Raw genomic sequence first — 19,530 nt, forward strand, 5'->3', positions numbered from 1 at the left:
GGTTGGGGCTACTCTGACTTCTAATAAGGGGACCATAAAGGTGGCATAAAACCTATATGCCCAGTCCTGTCCCAAGCAGAGCTTGGCCAGACCAGAGAGTCAGGGCCATATGTATTTATATATTATATACACATGAACAAGGACACAAATTTGAGCCAATTCATTCACCTTGTGATGTTTCACAGCATTGTTTTATTCTTAAAAAAAAAATACAGTTTAAAGGAGAGCTGCTTTGATGCAGTCCCGTGTGCACAGCACATAAAACAGAACATTAAATATTGGTTTAAATTATTAAGATTAATTATAAATTTTAAAATCGACTAATACAAACAATTCAGAGCAACACTGGAAAATGTAATCCTAGAAAGTGCATTGCTGTAGTTAATGCAACTCCTTGTTCCCCTGGACATACTGCTGCGAAGAGTCTGAATCTGCTGATTCCAGTCGAGTATCGAGATGCACAGCATAATAAACACCACTTCTAGGATACAAAGCTCCATGTTCACATTTTTTTCTTTTAACCTTTTGCAACAGAAAATAAAAGCCAACATAGTATATTGTCTGCTTCTGCAAAGCCTGTGAGGTGATGAAATTCACTTGAAAAACAAATTAAGAAAAGCACTATAAATAACAACCCTGGCCAACTTGTGACCATCAAGAGCCAACATGGATAAGAAAGGGAATAAAAAAAGTCTTAAGTCCAGCAATACAAACCTTGCCCATTTTCTTTTGAAATCAGTAAAACAAATCATCTTTTGCAATTCCTAAGACTTTTCCGGTGAAGTTCTTTTCCCACACCTGGAAAACCCAGATAGCAGAGTATGGTTGATTTTTATTTCAATAGGACAGTATCCTTTATTATTATTAATAATAACATTATTATTTAAATACCTTGTAAGACTCAGGTGGCTCCTTTAGGAGAAAGTACTGTGAGCCCAGGCATAATAGAAGGTTTGGCCCTTTAAAAGCAGGGAACCTGGAGAGTACATTTCCCAGGGAGGAACTGTTGAGTGTCACGCATCTATGGGAGTGTGTGTCAGGTGACAAGCCAAGATTATATAAGGAAGGCAGTGGAGGGGGCAGGAAGTTGATGGAGATAGGGTTGATCTCTCCAGAGTAGCAGGCCTGTGCAAACAAACTGAGGAGGGTTGGTGGAAAAGGCCTGGGGGAACAAGAATGACAGTCCATTTAGCCCCTCCTGGGCTCAACAATCCACTAGTCTGGTTGGCACAGTTATAAAAAGGGGAACTTCCTGCAACCCTTCCTGGAAGATCAAGTCTGGCCACCCTAACTGTGAGTTTCAACTGACTTTAACACCCCCCTCCACAATCTTGTCCAAGTGACTTCCTTCTGTCAGTAACCCTCCTTGGGGTCTTTCTGTGTGCTGTCTGTAGGTCTGTCCCAGGTCTTTTCCTGGATCTGTTCCACCAGCCATCCTCAGCTTGTTTTGTCAAGCCAGCTACTATGGAGAAGTCAAACCTAGGGAATACCTTCTCTCTGAGCCACAGGCTCCTACTCATATAGTCTTGGTCAGACATCTGACCTCCTCATTCACATAAGACCTAACAATCCCTTTTGGAGACTGCAGTTCCAAGAGTTCTCTGCCAAACCTTGATATATTAGGGCTCGTGACATCTGCTCTTAAAGGGACTGTCACTGTTCCATACCTTATTCAACATCAGATGAGAGTGGAAGAGTTCACAAGATTTCTCAGAATCAGAAGAAGTGTTGATCAGCGACAGCTCTTTCTTCTTCACTTTGTACAGCATTTTTTATAAGTCTCGTATTTGGCATCATGTCTCCCCAACCTTCAGTTCCTTTGAGACGGGCTTCAGTGCAGTTGATGATCAGTAGATGTATACTGCTGACTGGTTGAGCCAATTCACCATGATGCAGATGCTGGCATAGTTGAAAACTTTTAAACCAAACTGCTTGCTTTCACTGTGAAAAGTGCTTTAAAAAAGTGATCTCGGCACATCTTAAGGATTCGAAAATAGTACTTGGGGTTGGGAGGGAATCTATTTTATTTGGCTTTAAATCAATAAGGAAATAGGGCAATTGGCACATCTTGGAGAAGTTGCTGATTCAGGATTCTGGCCTGAATGTAAAATATAAAACAGTAAAGGATAACTTTGCCTTTATGCTGGACTTCTGCTGATTCTGGTGACTTCATGTGCAAGTTGTCCAAAGTTCTGTTAACTGAGTAATAAAGATGAACCTCTTGAATAACAAACTGTGGGTTTCAGTGAGGCATTTTTGGGGTCTGCTATAACCTTGTTGAGGTAAGTCTTTTCATGCCCCTCCTCTGAGCCAGATTGGAGGACAATACAGGCTCCAGTCTTGGTGCCTGAGGTGTTCTGTTTAAAGCAAAGTATGTGGCTGCCATTGCACCCTGTAAAATAAGAGAAATTCTTGGCTTAAAATAAGTTCTTTCATTACTCCCCTCCCTTTCCTAGTTCCTACCACCAAGTGAAAGGAGACTCTCCAGTAGCTGTTAGTAGTATAGGCCCTGGCAGACTGGTTCCAATTCCACCCCACAAGGGGTACTGGTACACGTGTACACACACACACACACTTGAGCTAGTTCATTACAACGCAGAAGGAAGTTATAACAACTAGTAGATGATGATGTGTGTAAAAGCTTTACATTTAATGTAATACTATATTTATCTTGGGCTCATTTGAAAATAACCCCCTAATTTCCTGTATCTCCAAGTTGCTAATGCAAATCCTATCTTTTCACTGTTACTCAGGAAGTTACAGTTCTCAGGAAAAAGATGCTGTGTACCTTCACCAAGTGAACATCCTGTCTGCTGAGTTGATTTTGAGATAGATATTCCCTGTTCACTATCCATGGGTGTCTTAGCACTTGGACTGCTGTTAGGCGCTGATGAGGATCTACATGAAGCATCTTGGACACAATATCCTGCGGTTGAAGGAGAAGGAAAAGGGGGTGCGGGGAGAAATGTAAAAACCGTCAATTGAGGTTTTCAGAGTCTGATTGGAAATATTTTTACTTAGATTTTCCCCTTACTCATGGTAGCTTCATCAGCAGTATTTAAATAGACAGTGCAGTGCATCCAAGCCTTTATAGTCCCTTGTAACTTTCAGAAGTAAAACCAAATTTCATACTGACATTTAAGCACCTAAGAGCCCATCTGAACACATTAATATGAAACTTGGACATCCTATTAAAACATCATTTGACAATTGGCCTGCACAGATACCGGGAGGTACCTCAGGCCTCAACTGAATTTTCCCCCTTTGAGTTATTATATGGGTGCCACCCCGTGGCATACTAGATATCGCCAAAGAGATCTGGGAAGAGGAACCCAATGAGGGGAGAAATATAACTGAACATGTATTGCAGATGCGAGACTGGATAGCCCGGGTCACCCCATTGTATGGGAACATTTGGAAAAGCTGCAGGAGACCCAGCAAACCCATTACAATCACCAGGCAGAAGTCTGACAGTTCCAACCAGGGCATCGCATGATGGTGTTGGTACCCATGGCAGAAAGCAAGCTTTTGGCCCAATGACAGAGGCCCTATGAGGTGGTTGAACCCGTGGGGGAAGTAACCTACAAGGTGCGGCAGCCGGAAACAAGAACAGATTTATCACATTAACTTCTTGAAATCTTGGCAACAGTGAGAGGCATGTGTAGTGGCCCAAGAGGCCCTGATCCAGGGAAATAACCTACATGAACAGATCAGGATATCCCCTGATCTGATACCGAACCAGAAGAAGGAGGTAACTGAGATGATCAACTGGTACGAGGACGTGTTTTCAACCAAACCAGGCCAGACCACCAAAGCATATCACCACATTATCACAGATCCTGGGGCAAAGGTAACTTTAAGCCCCTACCGGGTCCCAGCGGCAAAAAGGGAGGAGATCAAGGCAGAGGTAAAAAGGATGTTGGAACTGGGAGTCATCGAAGAGTCCCACAGTCAATGGTCGAGCCCGATTGTGTTGGTGCCCAAACCTGATGGCTCCACTAGGTTTTGATGCATACCCCATACCCTGCATTGATGAGTTAGTTGACCACTTGGGCAATGCCTGATTTTTGACCACCCTTGATTTAACAAAGGGATACTGGCAGATTCCCCTTGCCAAAGATGCAGAAGAAAAGACGGCATTCTCTACACCAGAGGGTCTGTTTCAATATACTGTTCTTCCTTTTGGACTGCATGGGGCACCTGCCACCTTCCAGTGTCTTATGGACAAGCTCCTGCGGCCCCCTACAGTTATGCAGCTGCATACCTGGATGATGTGATTATTCACACCCCCGACTGGGAGACCCACTTGGAAAAGGTGGAAGCGGTACTGGACACGCTAAGATGGGCCGGCCTCACAGCCAACCCAGCCAAGTGTTCTACAGGGTGAATACCTTGGCTACATTGTAGGAAGGGGCATGGTGAAGCCCCAACTAAACAAACTGGAGGCTATCCAAAATTGTCCCTGGCCAAATCAGAAAAAGCAAGTCCGGGCATTCCTGGGTGTGGTGGGGTACTACCAGTGATTTATTCCCCATTTTGCCACCAGAGCAAGTCCCCTGACCGACCTGATAAAAGCCCGGGGTCCAGACATGGTGAAGTGGACAGATGCCGCAGAGAAAGCATTCACGGATCTACGGACAGCCCTCTGCAGTAACCCTGTGCTTATAGCCCCAGACTTCAACAAAGAATTCATTTTACAGACAGATGCATCTGAAGTAGGATTGGGAGATGTCCTATCGCAGATGGTTGGAGACGAAGAACACTGGATCCTCTACCTCAGCAGGAAACTCTTCCCAAGAGAGCAGAAGTATGCTGTGGTTGAGAGAGAGTGCCTTGCTGTGAAATGGGCCATGGAAACACTATGTTATTACCTGCTGGTTTACCCTTGTGACCAACCATGCATCCCTCCAGTGGGTGCAGCGAAATAAAGAGAAGAACGCAAGGGTGACCAGATGGTTCCTGTCCCTACAACCTTTTCAATTAATCATACAATACTGGGCTGGAAGCCACCATAGCAATGCAGATGGCTTGTCTCGGGTACACTGCCTGATGTCTGAAGTTGCCCAACCCTGTAGTGTTGAGCAGAGGGGAGCGGTATATGTGACAAGGTCAGGCCAGATGGCTACAGGAGAGTGATAGACGGCAGATATATTAGCTCCAGATTAAGCAGGTCCTTTTTCCCTGGGTAAGGTAACAGGGGTGGTTCCAGAACAATCAGGAACTTGCTGGAACCAATTAAGGCAGGCAGGCTAATTAGGACACCTGGAGCCAATTAAGAAGCTGCTAGAAGCAATTAAGACAGGAAGGCTAATCAGGCCATCTGGTTGAAAAAGGACCTCACTTCAATCAGTGAGGGGTGTGCAAGGAGCTAAGAGTGAGAGGGCGTGCTGCTAGAGGACTGAGGAGTACAAACACTATCTGGCATCAGGAAGAAGGTCCTGTGGTGAGGATAAAGAAGGTGTTGGGAGGAGGCTGTGGGGAAGTAGCCAGGGAGTTGTAGCTGTCATGCAGCTTTTACAAGAAACACTGTAGACAGCTGCAATCCACAGGGCCCTGGGCTGGAACCTGGAGTAGGGGGTGGGCCTGGGTTTCCCCCAATCCCTTATTGGATACAAGAGGAGTGGTCCTGGACTGTGGGTTCCACCAGAGGGGAAGGTCCCTGGCCTGTCCCCCAACCCACTAGGTGAATCAGCAGAGACTGCAGGGATTGTTCTCCTTCCGTTTCCCTAAGCTGGCCAGCGATGAGGTTAGCTGAGTGAACGGCAGGTTTGAGCCACTAGCAAAAGTGGCCAAACTGAGGGCTGCTGTGAACCTCTGAAGCGAACAAATCCACCAATAAGTGCAGGACCCACCAAGGCAGAGGAGGAACTTTGTCACAGTAAGTACCTCCATGGAGAGAAAATACTAGGTACTAAAAAGCTCTTTAATTTAGTGGAGAAAGGCATAAGGACCACCAATGACTAGAAACATAAACCAGAAAAATTCAAATTGGAAATAAGGCACACGTTTTTAACAATTTAAGGGTGATTAACCATTGGAACAAACTACCAAGGGAAGTGGTGGATTCTCCATCTCTTAACATGTTCAAATCAAGGCTAGAAGGATAGGCTTCAGTCAAGCACAAGTTATTTGGTTCAATAGAGAGGTAACTAGGTGAAATTCTATGGCCAGTAATATACAGGAGGTCAAATTAGATGATCTAATGGTCCCTTCTGGCCTTAAACTCTAAAGAATACAAGAGAAATGAAGATGGTCCTGTGGTTAGAATTTAGGACAGGTTTGTCCTAATCCCAGCTCTTCCACAGACTACTTTTGTGACTTTGGGTAAGTCACTTTGGTCAAAATGTATAGAAGTGACCAATACTTGGAGGTATGGGGGCCCATTTGAGACACACCTTGGGCCTGATTCTTAAAAGGGCTGGGGGCTGAGTGCCCACCACTTCAGATGAAGTCAAGTGGAGCTGTGGGTGCTCAGCACCTCTGAAAACCAGGCCCAAGGTATCACAAATTTGGGTACCCAAAATGAGTGGCCATTTCTGAAAATTTTGGCATAATCAATTTGTGCTGCACTTTTCTCATTTGTAAAACTGGTACAAGGATATTTACCTTCCTCACAAGACTGTGAGAGAGAAATTAATATCTGTAAAGTCAACTGAGATACTTGAATGAAAAGTATTAGTAATAATACAAAACCATAACAACAAACATACCTAAGTGCATGTTAAAATATTTATTTATGGGTTGCCTTTTAAAGGGTTTACCTCCGGGGGGTCACACAGTGATCCACAGTTAACCCGGACACTTGCAGTTTTGGGCTGCCCTCTATATTTTGAAGAGTTCAACCAAATTGAAAAGGATTTTTTGTTGGACTTAGATATTAAATTTCACTTATTTGCGTTATGATGCTGCATTATGTCTTACATTCCTGAAATAGGCGACACAAATTCATAAGTCACCCAGAACCATTTTGACATAGTTCTCATTAAAATAGAATTGATGGAACTAATACAGCTGCTGCTTTCACCTCCTCTTGCTTAAAAGAACCTTAGTCTTGCAGAATGACCCCTTTTTGGAAAGCAGGATAAAAACATGACTCCTCTGCTGACCTTGGCAGCATCGGACACTGAATCCCAGTTTCCTCCTGCAAGTGCATACTTCCCGCTGCCAATCCTGGCCAGTATCTCTTCTGGGGTGTCATCTGGTCCATTTGCAAAAGGGGTGAATCTGTGAAACAAACATCACGTTTACTGTAAAAAGATGTATCTTTATGTACTGCAGATTTTTAGGTGTACAATTTTAGGGCCTGATTCTGCAGCCCTAGCTCCCACTAAAATCATTAGGCATTTAATCTAAGTAAAGACTGCAGAAACAAGCCCTTAATTTTTATTCAGCTATGGTGAGAGTTTCTCAAGGACAAATGCTGTACCATCCCCTTGAAATTGTCCTGCAAAGAAAAAAGAAATGCACTTTTGTTTCCCTCTGGTTTCTTTCTGATTTTTTTTTTAAAGCATATGTTATTTTGCTCCCCACCCCCACTTTTTTTTTAACCTTAAAAATTCAGGTCTAGTCTACCTTAGAGCCAGGGTGATTGGCAAAGTAGTGGAATTATGACATAAGAGGCAGGATGTAAAAGCTCTGGTATGTCTGAGACGAAGAAAGCAGGAAAACAAGCACCTTTTTTAAAAAAAACATTCAAAAGTCCACCTTTCAGGTCTTCTTTAGTTGTCATAATAAAGATTGTGGAAACAAATCACCTGTGATAAGGTTATGGAAAAGCCTGTCTCCCCACCCCTCAGCTATCTCCTCTTTGGAGTAGAAGAGGTGCCCCAGATCTCAACAGGCTTCTCACCTTTTGAACTTTTATATGGCTAACAGCCTTGAGGAATCCTGGACCTCCTTAAAAGATGCCAGGGAAAAGCAGTAGTCATGGTCTCAAACCATGTTACAGCAGGTCCTACAAATGTACAAATCTTGAACAGGTGGGACAATTTATGAAGGAGAATCTCCTGCGTGCCCAACAAACTCAGGCTCAAAACTATAACAAAGGCTCCTGGGAGAGGGTTTTTCAGGTGGGGGGACTGCATGCTATTGCTCCTCCCCAGCTCCGAGGGCAAGCTCTTGGCCCAATGGCAGGGCCATAGGAGGTTTGTCTGATGGGAATTCAGATTTTCTTTTAAGGATTACATTTTAAAAAATCCAGTTAATTAATCTAACTGGTAAGATAAACTGATCTCAGATAATGTGTCAGTCTTTAAAGTCCTTATCTCCTCTTGCCATATACGCTGTAAATCTGTGGTATTAGCTAAACAGAGACTGCCTTTTTCAGAGACCACAGTGAAGTAAGGAATTGTAAGACATTGCTTTAGTTCAGAGCAGAAACTGACTTGATTTGCAGCGCAGGCCAGACAGGCTCTGCACATTATTCCTGAAGTGTCTAACATACCTAACACAGTTTCTGAACAATTCTGATCACCACTAAATAGCTAGTATTGGAAGTGCTGGCATCTTTTTTGTAATGGATGAGGCAAAATGTGAGTGACAGAGATGGACTCAGAGTATGTGTTTTCCATACAATCTGAGGAGGGAATTAAAGTTCTTCTCCACTGCTGAACTAGCAAGTATCTGGTCTATGTGTTTTAAAGGACATTGCAAAGATTCAACCAATGATTAGATATGACAAATGTGCATGTACTCTCTGCCTTGGCCAGCCAGCCAGCCATTCCTCTACTAGAGCTGTACGAAACTTGACATTTTTAGTTTGCAAGGAGTTTGACAATTTTTGTTTCTGGTTTGTGTTCTATGACTTTCACACTCAAACCAACTCTTCATTCTCAGCCCTTTCTACTCCTTTCAATCTACTTTCTTCCTCTGAGCCATCTTATGTCTGTCTTTAACTTCAGCCACTACATCTATACCTCCTTTCCCTTTCTAGGTCCCAGCTCCCCAAGCACCCACTCCTTTTGCTAGTTTGTCCCTTTTTACAATCTTATTGCTGGTAGGAGAGCCTTTTCCTTTGTAACTCTTGCCATCAGAAGCAAAATTCCTATTCTGTCTGCATCTTGGAGCCTCCATCTATCTTTCAAATTGCACCAGAAACACAACTTTTCTCCTTTTCATAGGTGCTCAGATACCACAGTGATGAGCACAGTACAGGAACCTGAATAGAACACACCTTAAAATTGAAATTAATGAAACTCCTCATATGAATAAGGTGAACAGGATCTGGCTCTTTAATAGACTATTCCTATATTATACACTTAAGCACTTTTGGAAATTTTATCCTAAGTGATGTATGCATTTAGTAGCTTAAGTCTCATTGACAGTATATGGGACATAGGCTAAGTGTCTAAATCAGTTCTAAAAGTGCCAGACTTTTCAGTTCTGAAAGTGCCAGGCTTTTTATTTTGTCTGCTGCAATTAGCTTAATCTCTCAGAATAAATTGTATTTGTATTTATTCATGACTTGTTTATGTCTTTAATCACTTTTGAACTACCTGCACCAGAAATCTCACACTTACCCTGCCAGCATGGTGTACAACAGGATCCCTAAACTCCAGACGTCGCAGGCTGCGTCATAACCTTGTCGTTTCAGGACCTACATAAGGAAATCAAAAGCGACAAGGTTAATTCATGCTCCTGATTTCTGAACTTTTGAATTGCAAGAAAATGTGGATGTTATGGCAGTGATTTGTTAACATTTTGCAGAGCTTGCTCTAGTCTACAGGTGGAATAGGGAGTTGCCGAGGGCAGCAAAACAGTCAGTAATTGTTTGCGTGGGCAACTATAGGATGGAAGGGGGGTACATTTACCATTTAGTTGAAGATAATAAGAATCTATTTAGCTGGTCCTAGACACACAACTCTAAAGAAGCCAAATAAGTCAGAGGGGCTGCGAACCTGGGGGGGGAAAGGGAGGGGAAGGTGGAGTTTAAAGGCAATGAATACAAGCAACTATTCTCTCCTTTGTGCATATACATTCTAATCAGTGAATGCATTTTTAAAGGTGTTAAACCCTTTCTGCTACAGTGTATAACATATTTGTTAAAGTGGCAAAGAGTCCTGTTTCAGAGTAACAGCCGTGTTAGTCTGTATTCGCAAAAAGAAAAGGAGTACTTGTGGCACCTTAGAGACTAACCAATTTATTTGAGCATGAGCTTTCGTGAGCTACAGCTCACTTCATCAGATGCATACCGTGGAGTATCCACGGTATGCATCTGATGAAGTGAGCTGTAGCTCACGAAAGCCCACGGTATGCATCTGATGAAGTGAGCTGTAGCTCACGAAAGCCCACGGTATGCATCTGATGAAGTGAGCTGTAGCTCACGAAAGCCCACGGTATGCATCTGATGAAGTGAGCTGTAGCTCACGAAAGCCCACGGTATGCATCTGATGAAGTGAGCTGTAGCTCACGAAAGCTCATGCTCAAATAAATTGGTTAGTCTCTAAGGTGCCACAAGTACTCCTTTTCTTTTAAAGAGTCCTGTGGCACCTTATAGACTAACAGATGTATTGGAGCATAAGCTTTTGTGGGTGAAGACCCACTTCGTCAGATGCATGCACCCACGAAAGCTTATGCTCCAGTACGTCTGATGAGTCTGCTCTACAGTCTTAGCTAACAGCCATATGGCTTTTGCCTCATGCTGTAGAGGCTCATGCACTAAGCTCCAGAGGTCCCAGGTTTGATCTCATCCACCGATGACTGTGGTCTGTCGGGGTTACATTAACAAAGCCAAATTTGACCATTTTTCCTCATGTAGACAAGCTCTAAGGTGCTTTGAAGAGATCTGCCCAGCTGACTTAACACTGGTGTAAAACCAGAGTGGGAGCTATGTTCAGTCCTGTTGGCCGCATGGACAGCTAGCGCAGCACAAGGGGCCCGAGTCAGATCTGCAGTGGTGTAAATCAGGAGTTACGCCATTCAAGTCAGTGGATTTACAATGGTGTAAAATCTCTGAGGGTGGGGGAAAAATAGGGGATTCCTGATGTTCTGAGAAGGACCGTGGAGCATTCTTACCCTCAGGAGTGAAACAATAACTAACTTTTGAATTTGCTTCCCTACTGCTTTAAAAGTGAGTCGGTATTCTGCTTACATTTTGAGATTGCAGTTGTTATAGAAGATCAGTTTTTCCCATATGCTGGGATCACTAGATACAGTGACCTCCCTGCAAAACACTACAAAAGGAAGGAACATTCTGAAACATTTTTTTTCTGTCCTGAAGCCCTAGCACTGATTAGTGATCTCACTTCATTGAACGGTTGTGGGGGATTCTCCAACACTGATCATTTTAAAATCAAGATTGAAGGTTTTTCTAAAAGATCTGCTCTAGAAATTTTTTTTTTTGGCAATGGGTGGGGTTATGGTCTGGGTTCGATAAGAAGTAAGTTTGGATGATCATAATAGTCCCTTCTGTCCTTGGAATCGATGACAAAAGTGGTTTCAGAAAATCCTGCCTAGCTAAACTTCAGTGAATACCAATGACAAGGCAAAACAATCTCTCCATCTGACAGATGTGCTGAGTGTGCATCTGCTACCTTGGAAAAAGCTACCTTACACAAGACAGTCATGACTTGGGGGCAAATAGAGTAGACAAAAAATTCTAAAAAGCTTAAAAGTACAGTATATCTGTGTTGAGTATTGACTGTGCTGGCTGGCTACTGCATCATGACAATTTTAACAGCTAGTAAAATCAGAACAGGAGTTGGGGTGTGTTTTAGCTTCCAAAATAACTTTAATAGTCCATGTTACTGATTTTTACAGCTGCATGAAATAAAATGGAGAGGTTCCAAAGTACCTCCAATAATGTATCCACGTTGGAGGCCAAAGACCTGGTGTTTCAGCAGAAAATCTGCACACTTTTTGGTGCAAAATCTACCCTTGTGCAAGCTTATGCTGTAGGGAATCTGGAAAAAGTAGGTGTGCAATTACTCAGAAAAGACTGTTTGCCAAAAATTCACTGCCCCTGGTGGTAACAATGGTGGGAGGGCTTGTCAGAGCTACCAGGCACCACTGATGGTTTAAACATCTCCAGGTCTACAATAATGCAGTGGTTTAAGTACCAGCAGCCACCAGCACCTTGTCGATGCTCCAGCTCCCACTGGTGAAACTCAACAGATGGGAGCAGTGTGGGACATTTTTGGCAAAAAGGTCAAGCACAGACCATGCCTATGGTTGTACAGTGACTAGCACAGTGTGGCTTCTGGGCACAACTAACATAAATAATGATAAGCATCTGCACTAAAATCAGATACCAGTTCTTTTTCACAACTTCCATAAAAGTATTTTTGTTAAAAGGGCTTTACAAGAGAAGATGTGTTATCCTGTCCCCATGGAAGTCAGAGAACCTGTCATGTATTTAAGAGGCAAGATTTCCTAAGGGACAGAATGTGTTTTCAATGTACATATATATGGTTCTTAGGTCAACATACTGTAGGTCATTTGTAGGGATGGGCAAACTTCAGATGGCTCCACTGATTTCTAAAATCCACCCAGATGTGTATCCAAAATTATCTAACTTTTAGATTTTGCATTACTGGGCTGAAATATTGTTGAAAATAGGCTCTCTCTGGTACTTTAGCATTTCGGTTTCTGGTTGTAGTGGGAACTAGGAAGCATACAACAATGGAAAAATAAGAATAAAAAAAATGCTTACATTTTTGCATGCCCAAAAAGATTCTGGCCAGAGTTTGGTTGAATTTTGAAGAACGAAGGTTCCTTATTTTACCCAAAATGATCCCCTTGTACTATGTCATGATGCTTGTGGTTTGTTTTTTTCCTGACTGAACCATGCTATTTATTCTTTACAGAGAGCACTGCTCCCACTAGGTGGCATGCTGGTTCTTCCTCTTAGGCATCTTTTACCATCTATGATATTTTATCCTGCAATAGCCCCATTAGCATCTATTACCAAAAATTAAATGCTGTACAAAATAAAGATTTATATATGCAGACCTGCCATTACACCTCTGCTATCCTCTTGTATCATATGCTCAATCTCCTTCCTAACTTCCTATATAACTTCACATGCATATGGGAGGAAATGGTTTCAGTGGGGGTTGAACTGAGACAGTAAAAGACAAATCTGAGCTGACGGGCAGCATTATGTCACAGGAGCAGCACTTAAGGCTTTCATGCAAACTGTCAGTTATGGCAATGTTTCAATTGATCTCTAATGTTTCCTGCATTAGTAGGACTTGCCTGGCTCATTGAGAATGGTTAGGAGTATGATTTCTGATCTGAATTCAGCTCACTAAAGTCTAATCTGACAGTGTGTTGCTCTGGCAGTGTTTCTGATTAAGGACAGTGTACAAAAGATATTCCATAATGAAAAGAGAAAACAGATACTGTAGGAATGTTACATCTTCCAGAAAATGACAATATTTAGTATCTCGTAGGTGGTCAATTTTCATCTTAAAAATTAAACTGTCGTGGTACCACAGTACATTTTTTCATTTCATTCTGATATATTTTAAAGAGCTCTTTCCACTTTCCAGAATGGATAACCAGACCAGCAGCAACAAAATAACTGACCAGAATGTAACTTGACAATGGAAGAGTTAATAAAATATCTGCATTTTTATATATTGATCATGGCGGTCGCATGTGTCATGGAACATGACTTTGTGTCTAACACAATGAGCCACATCATCTGATGATGAGATGGCGTCAATTAAACAAAAGTCACTTTTTGAGAATTCGGGGTATATGACCCAAATTTTAAAAAAACTTCCTAAAAGTATTGTCTGCAGGAAGATGAGCCAATTACTTACTTCATAGTTATAGACAGATACCAAGTTGCTACTTTTTTGGGCAGGAGGGTAAGGAACTTAGGGGGCAAAGGAGGTTGAGGATTGCATACTGACTGAGGGGAAAATGGTATTTGATAGTGGAATGATACATAATTTTGTGATATGTAATAATTTTGTATTCTGTTATTGGGTAGTAACCAGCAGAGGTAGACAAACAATTAGAGTTGTATATTCAGGGACTTGAATAAGCTAGAGAAACCTGATTGGAACAAATAACTTACAATCATCGAGGAGATAAGCTTGTTAATGCTTCATAGAAGGACAGATATGAGTTTCAAGTGCTGAACCATAGTGGGCAGCCTAAATAGTCCAAACAGGTAAGGAACCAAAGCTATGAGCACGGTTACCACAAGATTAGGGGCAATAAAAAGGAAGAGCACTTGCTTGGGTTAGTGCTAACCTGGATCCAGTTTCTGTTACCTTGTTCAAGTCACTTGGCCTCTCTCTGCCTCAGTTCCCCATCTGTAAGTGCTGAGGATAATAGCACTTCTCACTCTCAAAGGGGTATTGTAAGGACACCAGACATTAAAAACTGGGAGGTGCTCAGATACTACAGTGATAGGGGCCATACAAGTATCACAGATAGAAAGAAGAGAAAACACAGAGGGCCAGATTCGGATACCCTTCCTCACACTAAACAGCATGTTACTCTATGAGTAGTTCCATTGACTTCAGTGGGACTGCTCATGGGGTGAGAGACTATCCATCATGAATAATGGTATCAGAAACTGTCCCAGATGGGAAATGAATCCAGAGATGTGATGCCAAGAAGGAATTCAGACATGCTGCCACACAAAGAGTAAGAGGAGGATGGGCTAAGCTTAGGAGAGGAGCGTTCACTAAACCTGTAGTGCCTTTTTCATCTTCACTATAACCACAGATTCCATCTGGCTTGATTACGATTTGAGGAGTTCGAGGTCAGAGATGTTTTGCAGGCTCTTTTGTTTAAGCTCCTGAAATTGTGGAACCAATGAAGCCATTAGCAAAACTTCCATTGACTTCAGTGGGGCCAGGATTTCATTCCAAAATTTTTTCTCTCTTGATTCTTAATTAATCTTGGTTTCAATATAATCATTCTGAGACTAATTTTGTTTAGATGAGGTACATTGAAGGGGAAACAACCTTCTGACCTCGTAGGTGAAGCAACTGGGGAAAGAGAGATACCTAGCCTGGAGTAATCAGCCAAAGTGACACCTAAGTAACAGTTGCCAACTTTCACGCGGTAAATAAGCACCCCGACTTTCACAATAAGTCAAAAATCAAGCTAATCCCATTTCAAAACAAAGCCAAAACAAGCCAATCCCTAAAAACCCTAACACTCTATGTGATTAGATCCCCTCCCGGTATGCAGTCTGGGACTGTGGTAGGCCCACTGTGCACCCGCCCCCGCTTTGCTCCTGCTTGCCTGGAGCCGATCAAAAAAAAAAAAAGAAGCAACAAGCTACAAGCCAAAAGCTAGCCATCAAGCAACGCATACGCCAATTAAGCCAAAAAAAAAAAAAAAAAAAGCCCAATTTCTGCATTTTTTTCGTGGGTTTGGCATGTCTGCTAAGTAAGTCCCAACCAGACATGGATACAGTCAGTAGGGACATGGGGAAAGCTAACCAACCACAAGGAATTCTAGGACTAGGGACAGCTGGTAACAGGGCACATGAAACTTGTCTCTGTTCTAGCTCCTACTTTGTTCCTTTTTTAAAGGCAGTGTGAGAAAGGAAGGACAGTGATAGAGACATGCTTTTTGTTATAAAATTATGTATCCACAGTTTGTGAAACACACTACCTCAGGGGCTACGAAGTTGGCTGTGTAGCAAGGTGTCATGAGCAGTCCATTCTCTGCTCTCAGCTGTTTGGCAAATCCGAAGTCACAGATCCTGATGGAATCTGGGTTTCCTGACTCATCCATGTAGAGAATGTTACTGGGCTTCAGATCTCGATGCACAACCTTAATGGGAAACAAATAAAAAAATAAATAACTTGGGCATGATTACACAGCTTGCAGGCTTGGTTACCTTCATTGTATGTTTTTCCTGATGGGGGGGAGTGTGTGTGTGTGTGGGGGGGGGGTGGGGGTTGGGGTTCCTGCCTTGAAAGAGTGGGCCTTTGAAGAATGTCACTTTTTTTTGTTTTAAAAATGAGTGAATTGATGGCATGCATGCAGAATTGCACTTCTGTTAAAATCAGAAATAATAATACAAATTGCATCCTCTGCTGATATATAAGAGTGAGGCAGATGTTCCAGTGGAAAGGCATCTCTTTTGTGAGTTAGCAGAAGGGATTACTATACAAATAAAATACATCCCTCTAAAAGTACAGTAAGCTCTTTGAATCTGAATGTTTTAATCCTTCAATTAAAAAAGAGAGAAGACTGCCAAAGGCGGAAAGTGTGGACTCATTTGAGTGTGAGGCTCTTTCTCTGGCTGCTCTTAACATGAGTGGCTCTTAACTGAAGGGAGACATTTTCATTTTCCTTCATTTCCCTTCCTAAAAATCCTTTGTGCAGTGTGTATGTCACTAGAAGTGGCTGAATTTCAGTGGTGGGCAAATAAATGATATAAACTATATCAGCCATGCAAAACTGTCATGAAAATGTATTAGCCTTGGTACAAAATGAACTCATCCTGGTCACGATGATAATGGAAAAGGTACTTTACAGGCCCATCCAAAATGTTGCATGCCCCAGACAAATGGGAAAGGAAAGTACTTCAAATTGCGATATGTAGGGAGCTCAAATTTCAAAAGTTGTGCTATTAATAGGCTGTCAAAACCCTGCCCTATCAGATGTTCAAATCAGCATATAAGCTTAAAAAATGGGAATTTGTTTATGCACCTATATGCTGATGTGAATGTCCGAGGACTAGGATTTCGATATTTTACTGAAGAGTTCATATTTGCTCACATGGTGCTTGGATACTATGATGATTGTGATATGAATAAATAACGCCCACATAGATTTGAAAATGAGAATCTTTGGCATTGCATAAATATAAGGTATTTGGCCTGGAGAATGGCACGAGTGGCTTTGATCCCATTTCAAACTGGACACTCATTTTTAAATGTAATTATTAAATATTAAAACAATTAACCCTTTCCAAATTTCTTTGCACCTTTGAATGTTCATTTTGGGCAACCCCCCGTATTTAATATTTATTTCCTGAGAAGCAACATCAAAGCTACTTTTCTAAGAGTCAGTTTTTACTAAGGTTGACATGGAGAACAGAGGTAATCATACTTACTCCTTGGGAATGCAGATAGTCCACAGTCTTGGTAATGGTGCAAAGGACAGCACTAGCCTCTCGTTCTGAGAAACACTTCTGTCGAAGGATTCGATCTAAGAGCTCTCCTCCTCGCATTAGCTCCATCACCAGGTACACATACTTCCCATCATCATACACCTAACAGAGCAGAGGAAGCAATCATACATCATGGATCAATTAGTCTAGCAAGTAGTGATCACTCTGCAATATCTTGCCATGTAATTGCAAGATGCCGCAAGAAGAAAACAGAGCTAATACAGAAGTGAATTTTATACTCCTTGTATTTAACAACAACATAAAAGTGAACTTTTTACAAAAGGGGTTAATCGTTACAGTAACTCTTCACTTAACATCGTCCTGGTTAACGTTATTATGTCGCTGATCTATTAGAGAACATACTCATTTAAAGTTGCACAGTGTTCACTTATAAAGAAAAGGAGTACTTGTGGCACCTTAGAGACTAGCCAATTTATTTGAGCATGAGCTTTCGTGAGCTACAGCTGTAGCTCACGAAAGCTTATGCTCAAATAAATTGGTTAGTCTCTAAGGTGCCACAAGTACTCCTTTTCTTTTTGCGAATACAGACTAACACGGCTGTTACTCTGAAATGTGTTCACTTATAACATTGTTTGGCCACAGCCCACTAGTATAGTACTTTGTCCACTACTTGCGGGATTCTCTGGAAGAGCAGCCCGTTGGCTCTAGCGGGTGGGAGCTTGGAACCAGGGCAGACCAGCGGCCCCCTATCTGCTCCCCTCCACCCGTGCCAGCACCTCCTGCCGACAGGCCCCACAGATGAGCGCCTCCCCATGCCTCCAGCCTGCAACAATCATCTGTTTTGCGGCGTTCAGGAGGCTCTGGGGGGGAGGTGGGAGGAGTGAGGATGTGGCGCGCAGCCTCCCCCCTCCCTCCCCCAGTGCCTCCTCCTCCCTTCCCGTACCTCCCACCTGCCATGATCAGTGGTTTTGCAGTGTGCAAGAAGTTTTAGCGGGGAGGAGTGAGGACTCGGGGGCGAGGGGGTGGAGCAGGGTGGGAAGAAGCAGGGCGGTGGTGGAGCAGGGGCAGGGCCTGGGCTTTGGGGGGAAAGGGTGGAGTGGGGGCAGGCCTGGGGCACAGCTGGGGGTTGAGCACCTCCCGGCGCTTAGGAGGAGCAAGAGGAGCAGCCTGATGATCCACCCTCTTTCACCCTCTGACTCCACCACTTCAGCCAAGCTTCACAATCATTATTGTGTACCGTATTAAATTGTTTTGTTTAAAACTTATACCTGTATTACATTGTTTGTTTAAAATGTATATAATGTCTTTTGTCTGGGAAATTTTTTTCCCTGGAACCTAATTCCCTCTAATTTACACTCATTCTTATGGGGAAATTGGATTCGCTTAACACTGTTTCGCTTAAAGTTGCATTTTTCAAGAACATAACTACAATGTTAAGTGAGGAGTTACTGTACTTTCTTCTTATCTCTAAAGCAACTATTCATCCTACTTTAAACTGCACATCATAATTTGCTATCAAGTCTGCAAAATATTAACAAACCAAGCTGCAGAAGCAGCACCACCACGCAGCCTGAAATCTCTTCTGGCGTTAGTCCAAACTTCCTCACAATTATCTGCTCTCTTCCAGTTCTACAGGGTAGCACTTGCCATTTAAAATATCAATATTTCCCTTTTGCCTCATAAGTAGCCAAACAAACTGCATTATGCTTAGTCAGGACTTACTTTCCGTGACACCATATAGCATGTGCTTTGCTATTCTGGTGAATAAGTTGTTTGCATCAGCTTTTTGTCCAAACTGCAGTATAACAATTTTAATTTCATACCCCTTTGCTAGACTGGACATTTTTATGGACAACAAGAATATCCAGTGTTATAATAATCAATGCTAAACCTTTTCGGAGGAGATACAAAGGTTCATGCTGCCAGTTTTAAGGCAATCTCTATTAGGGATTAGGATGAGACCTTAATGGGGACCACATATGCCTAGGGGTTTCTTGAACTTTCCTCTAAAACATCTGCTGATGGCCACTGTTGGAGACAGGATACTGGACCAGATGAAGATAAGTCTGATCCAGTATGGCAATTCCTATGTTCCTGTGTGTACAGACTATGGATAACGTCTCTGTGTTTCTGTCTATTGAAACAAACACATGCACAACACACACCACTACACTCTAAGTGCTGGCAATGGTAGACTATTGTCCAAATGAATTGACTAGGAATTATAATGTGAGTAAATACAGATATGTCTTTAGGCCTGGCTTGTTATACGTAACTTGCCTCATTTCTTAGTGGATATCATTGTGAAGGTGAATGGAAGGTTAAGTTGTAAATAGGGGCTTAACAAGCAGTATGCTGGAGTCAAAATGTTTGTGCTGGCTAAGATAAGCAGGAGCACCTGGATGCTAGGGACAATGGACAAGATAAACCTGGAATGTAAAGATCAGTTTCTACATGGACAGAGCATACTGTAC

The 19,530-nt window shown here is 42.5% G+C and overlaps 1 protein-coding gene across 4 annotated transcripts in view; it reads right to left on the reverse strand.

Annotated features, from left to right (window-relative positions):
* Positions 1-188: 188 nt before the first annotated feature.
* The window catches only part of RPS6KA2 (ribosomal protein S6 kinase A2), a 475,722-nt gene continuing 456,380 nt past the window's right edge, over positions 189-19,530 (reverse strand). For 3 of the 4 annotated variants that reach the window (XM_084622451.1, XM_084622454.1, XM_084622453.1), the window contains 6 exons: positions 17,039-17,197; positions 15,586-15,747; positions 9,519-9,595; positions 7,107-7,224; positions 2,789-2,926; positions 190-2,392 (listed from right to left, as the gene is read on the reverse strand). In XM_084622451.1, coding sequence (XP_084478577.1) covers positions 2,267-2,392; positions 2,789-2,926; positions 7,107-7,224; positions 9,519-9,595; positions 15,586-15,747; positions 17,039-17,197 — 780 coding nt within the window. In that variant the 3' untranslated portion in view covers positions 190-2,266. Of the gene's footprint in view, positions 2,393-2,788; positions 2,927-7,106; positions 7,225-9,518; positions 9,596-15,585; positions 15,748-17,038; positions 17,198-19,530 lie in introns of all 4 variants that reach the window. The other variant, XM_084622452.1, reaches the window with a different exon arrangement.

The sequence above is a fragment of the Lepidochelys olivacea genome (genome assembly GCF_965140295.1).
Source record: "Lepidochelys olivacea isolate rLepOli2 genome assembly, chromosome: 3".
In the NCBI taxonomy this organism is placed as follows: Eukaryota; Metazoa; Chordata; order Testudines; family Cheloniidae; genus Lepidochelys; species Lepidochelys olivacea.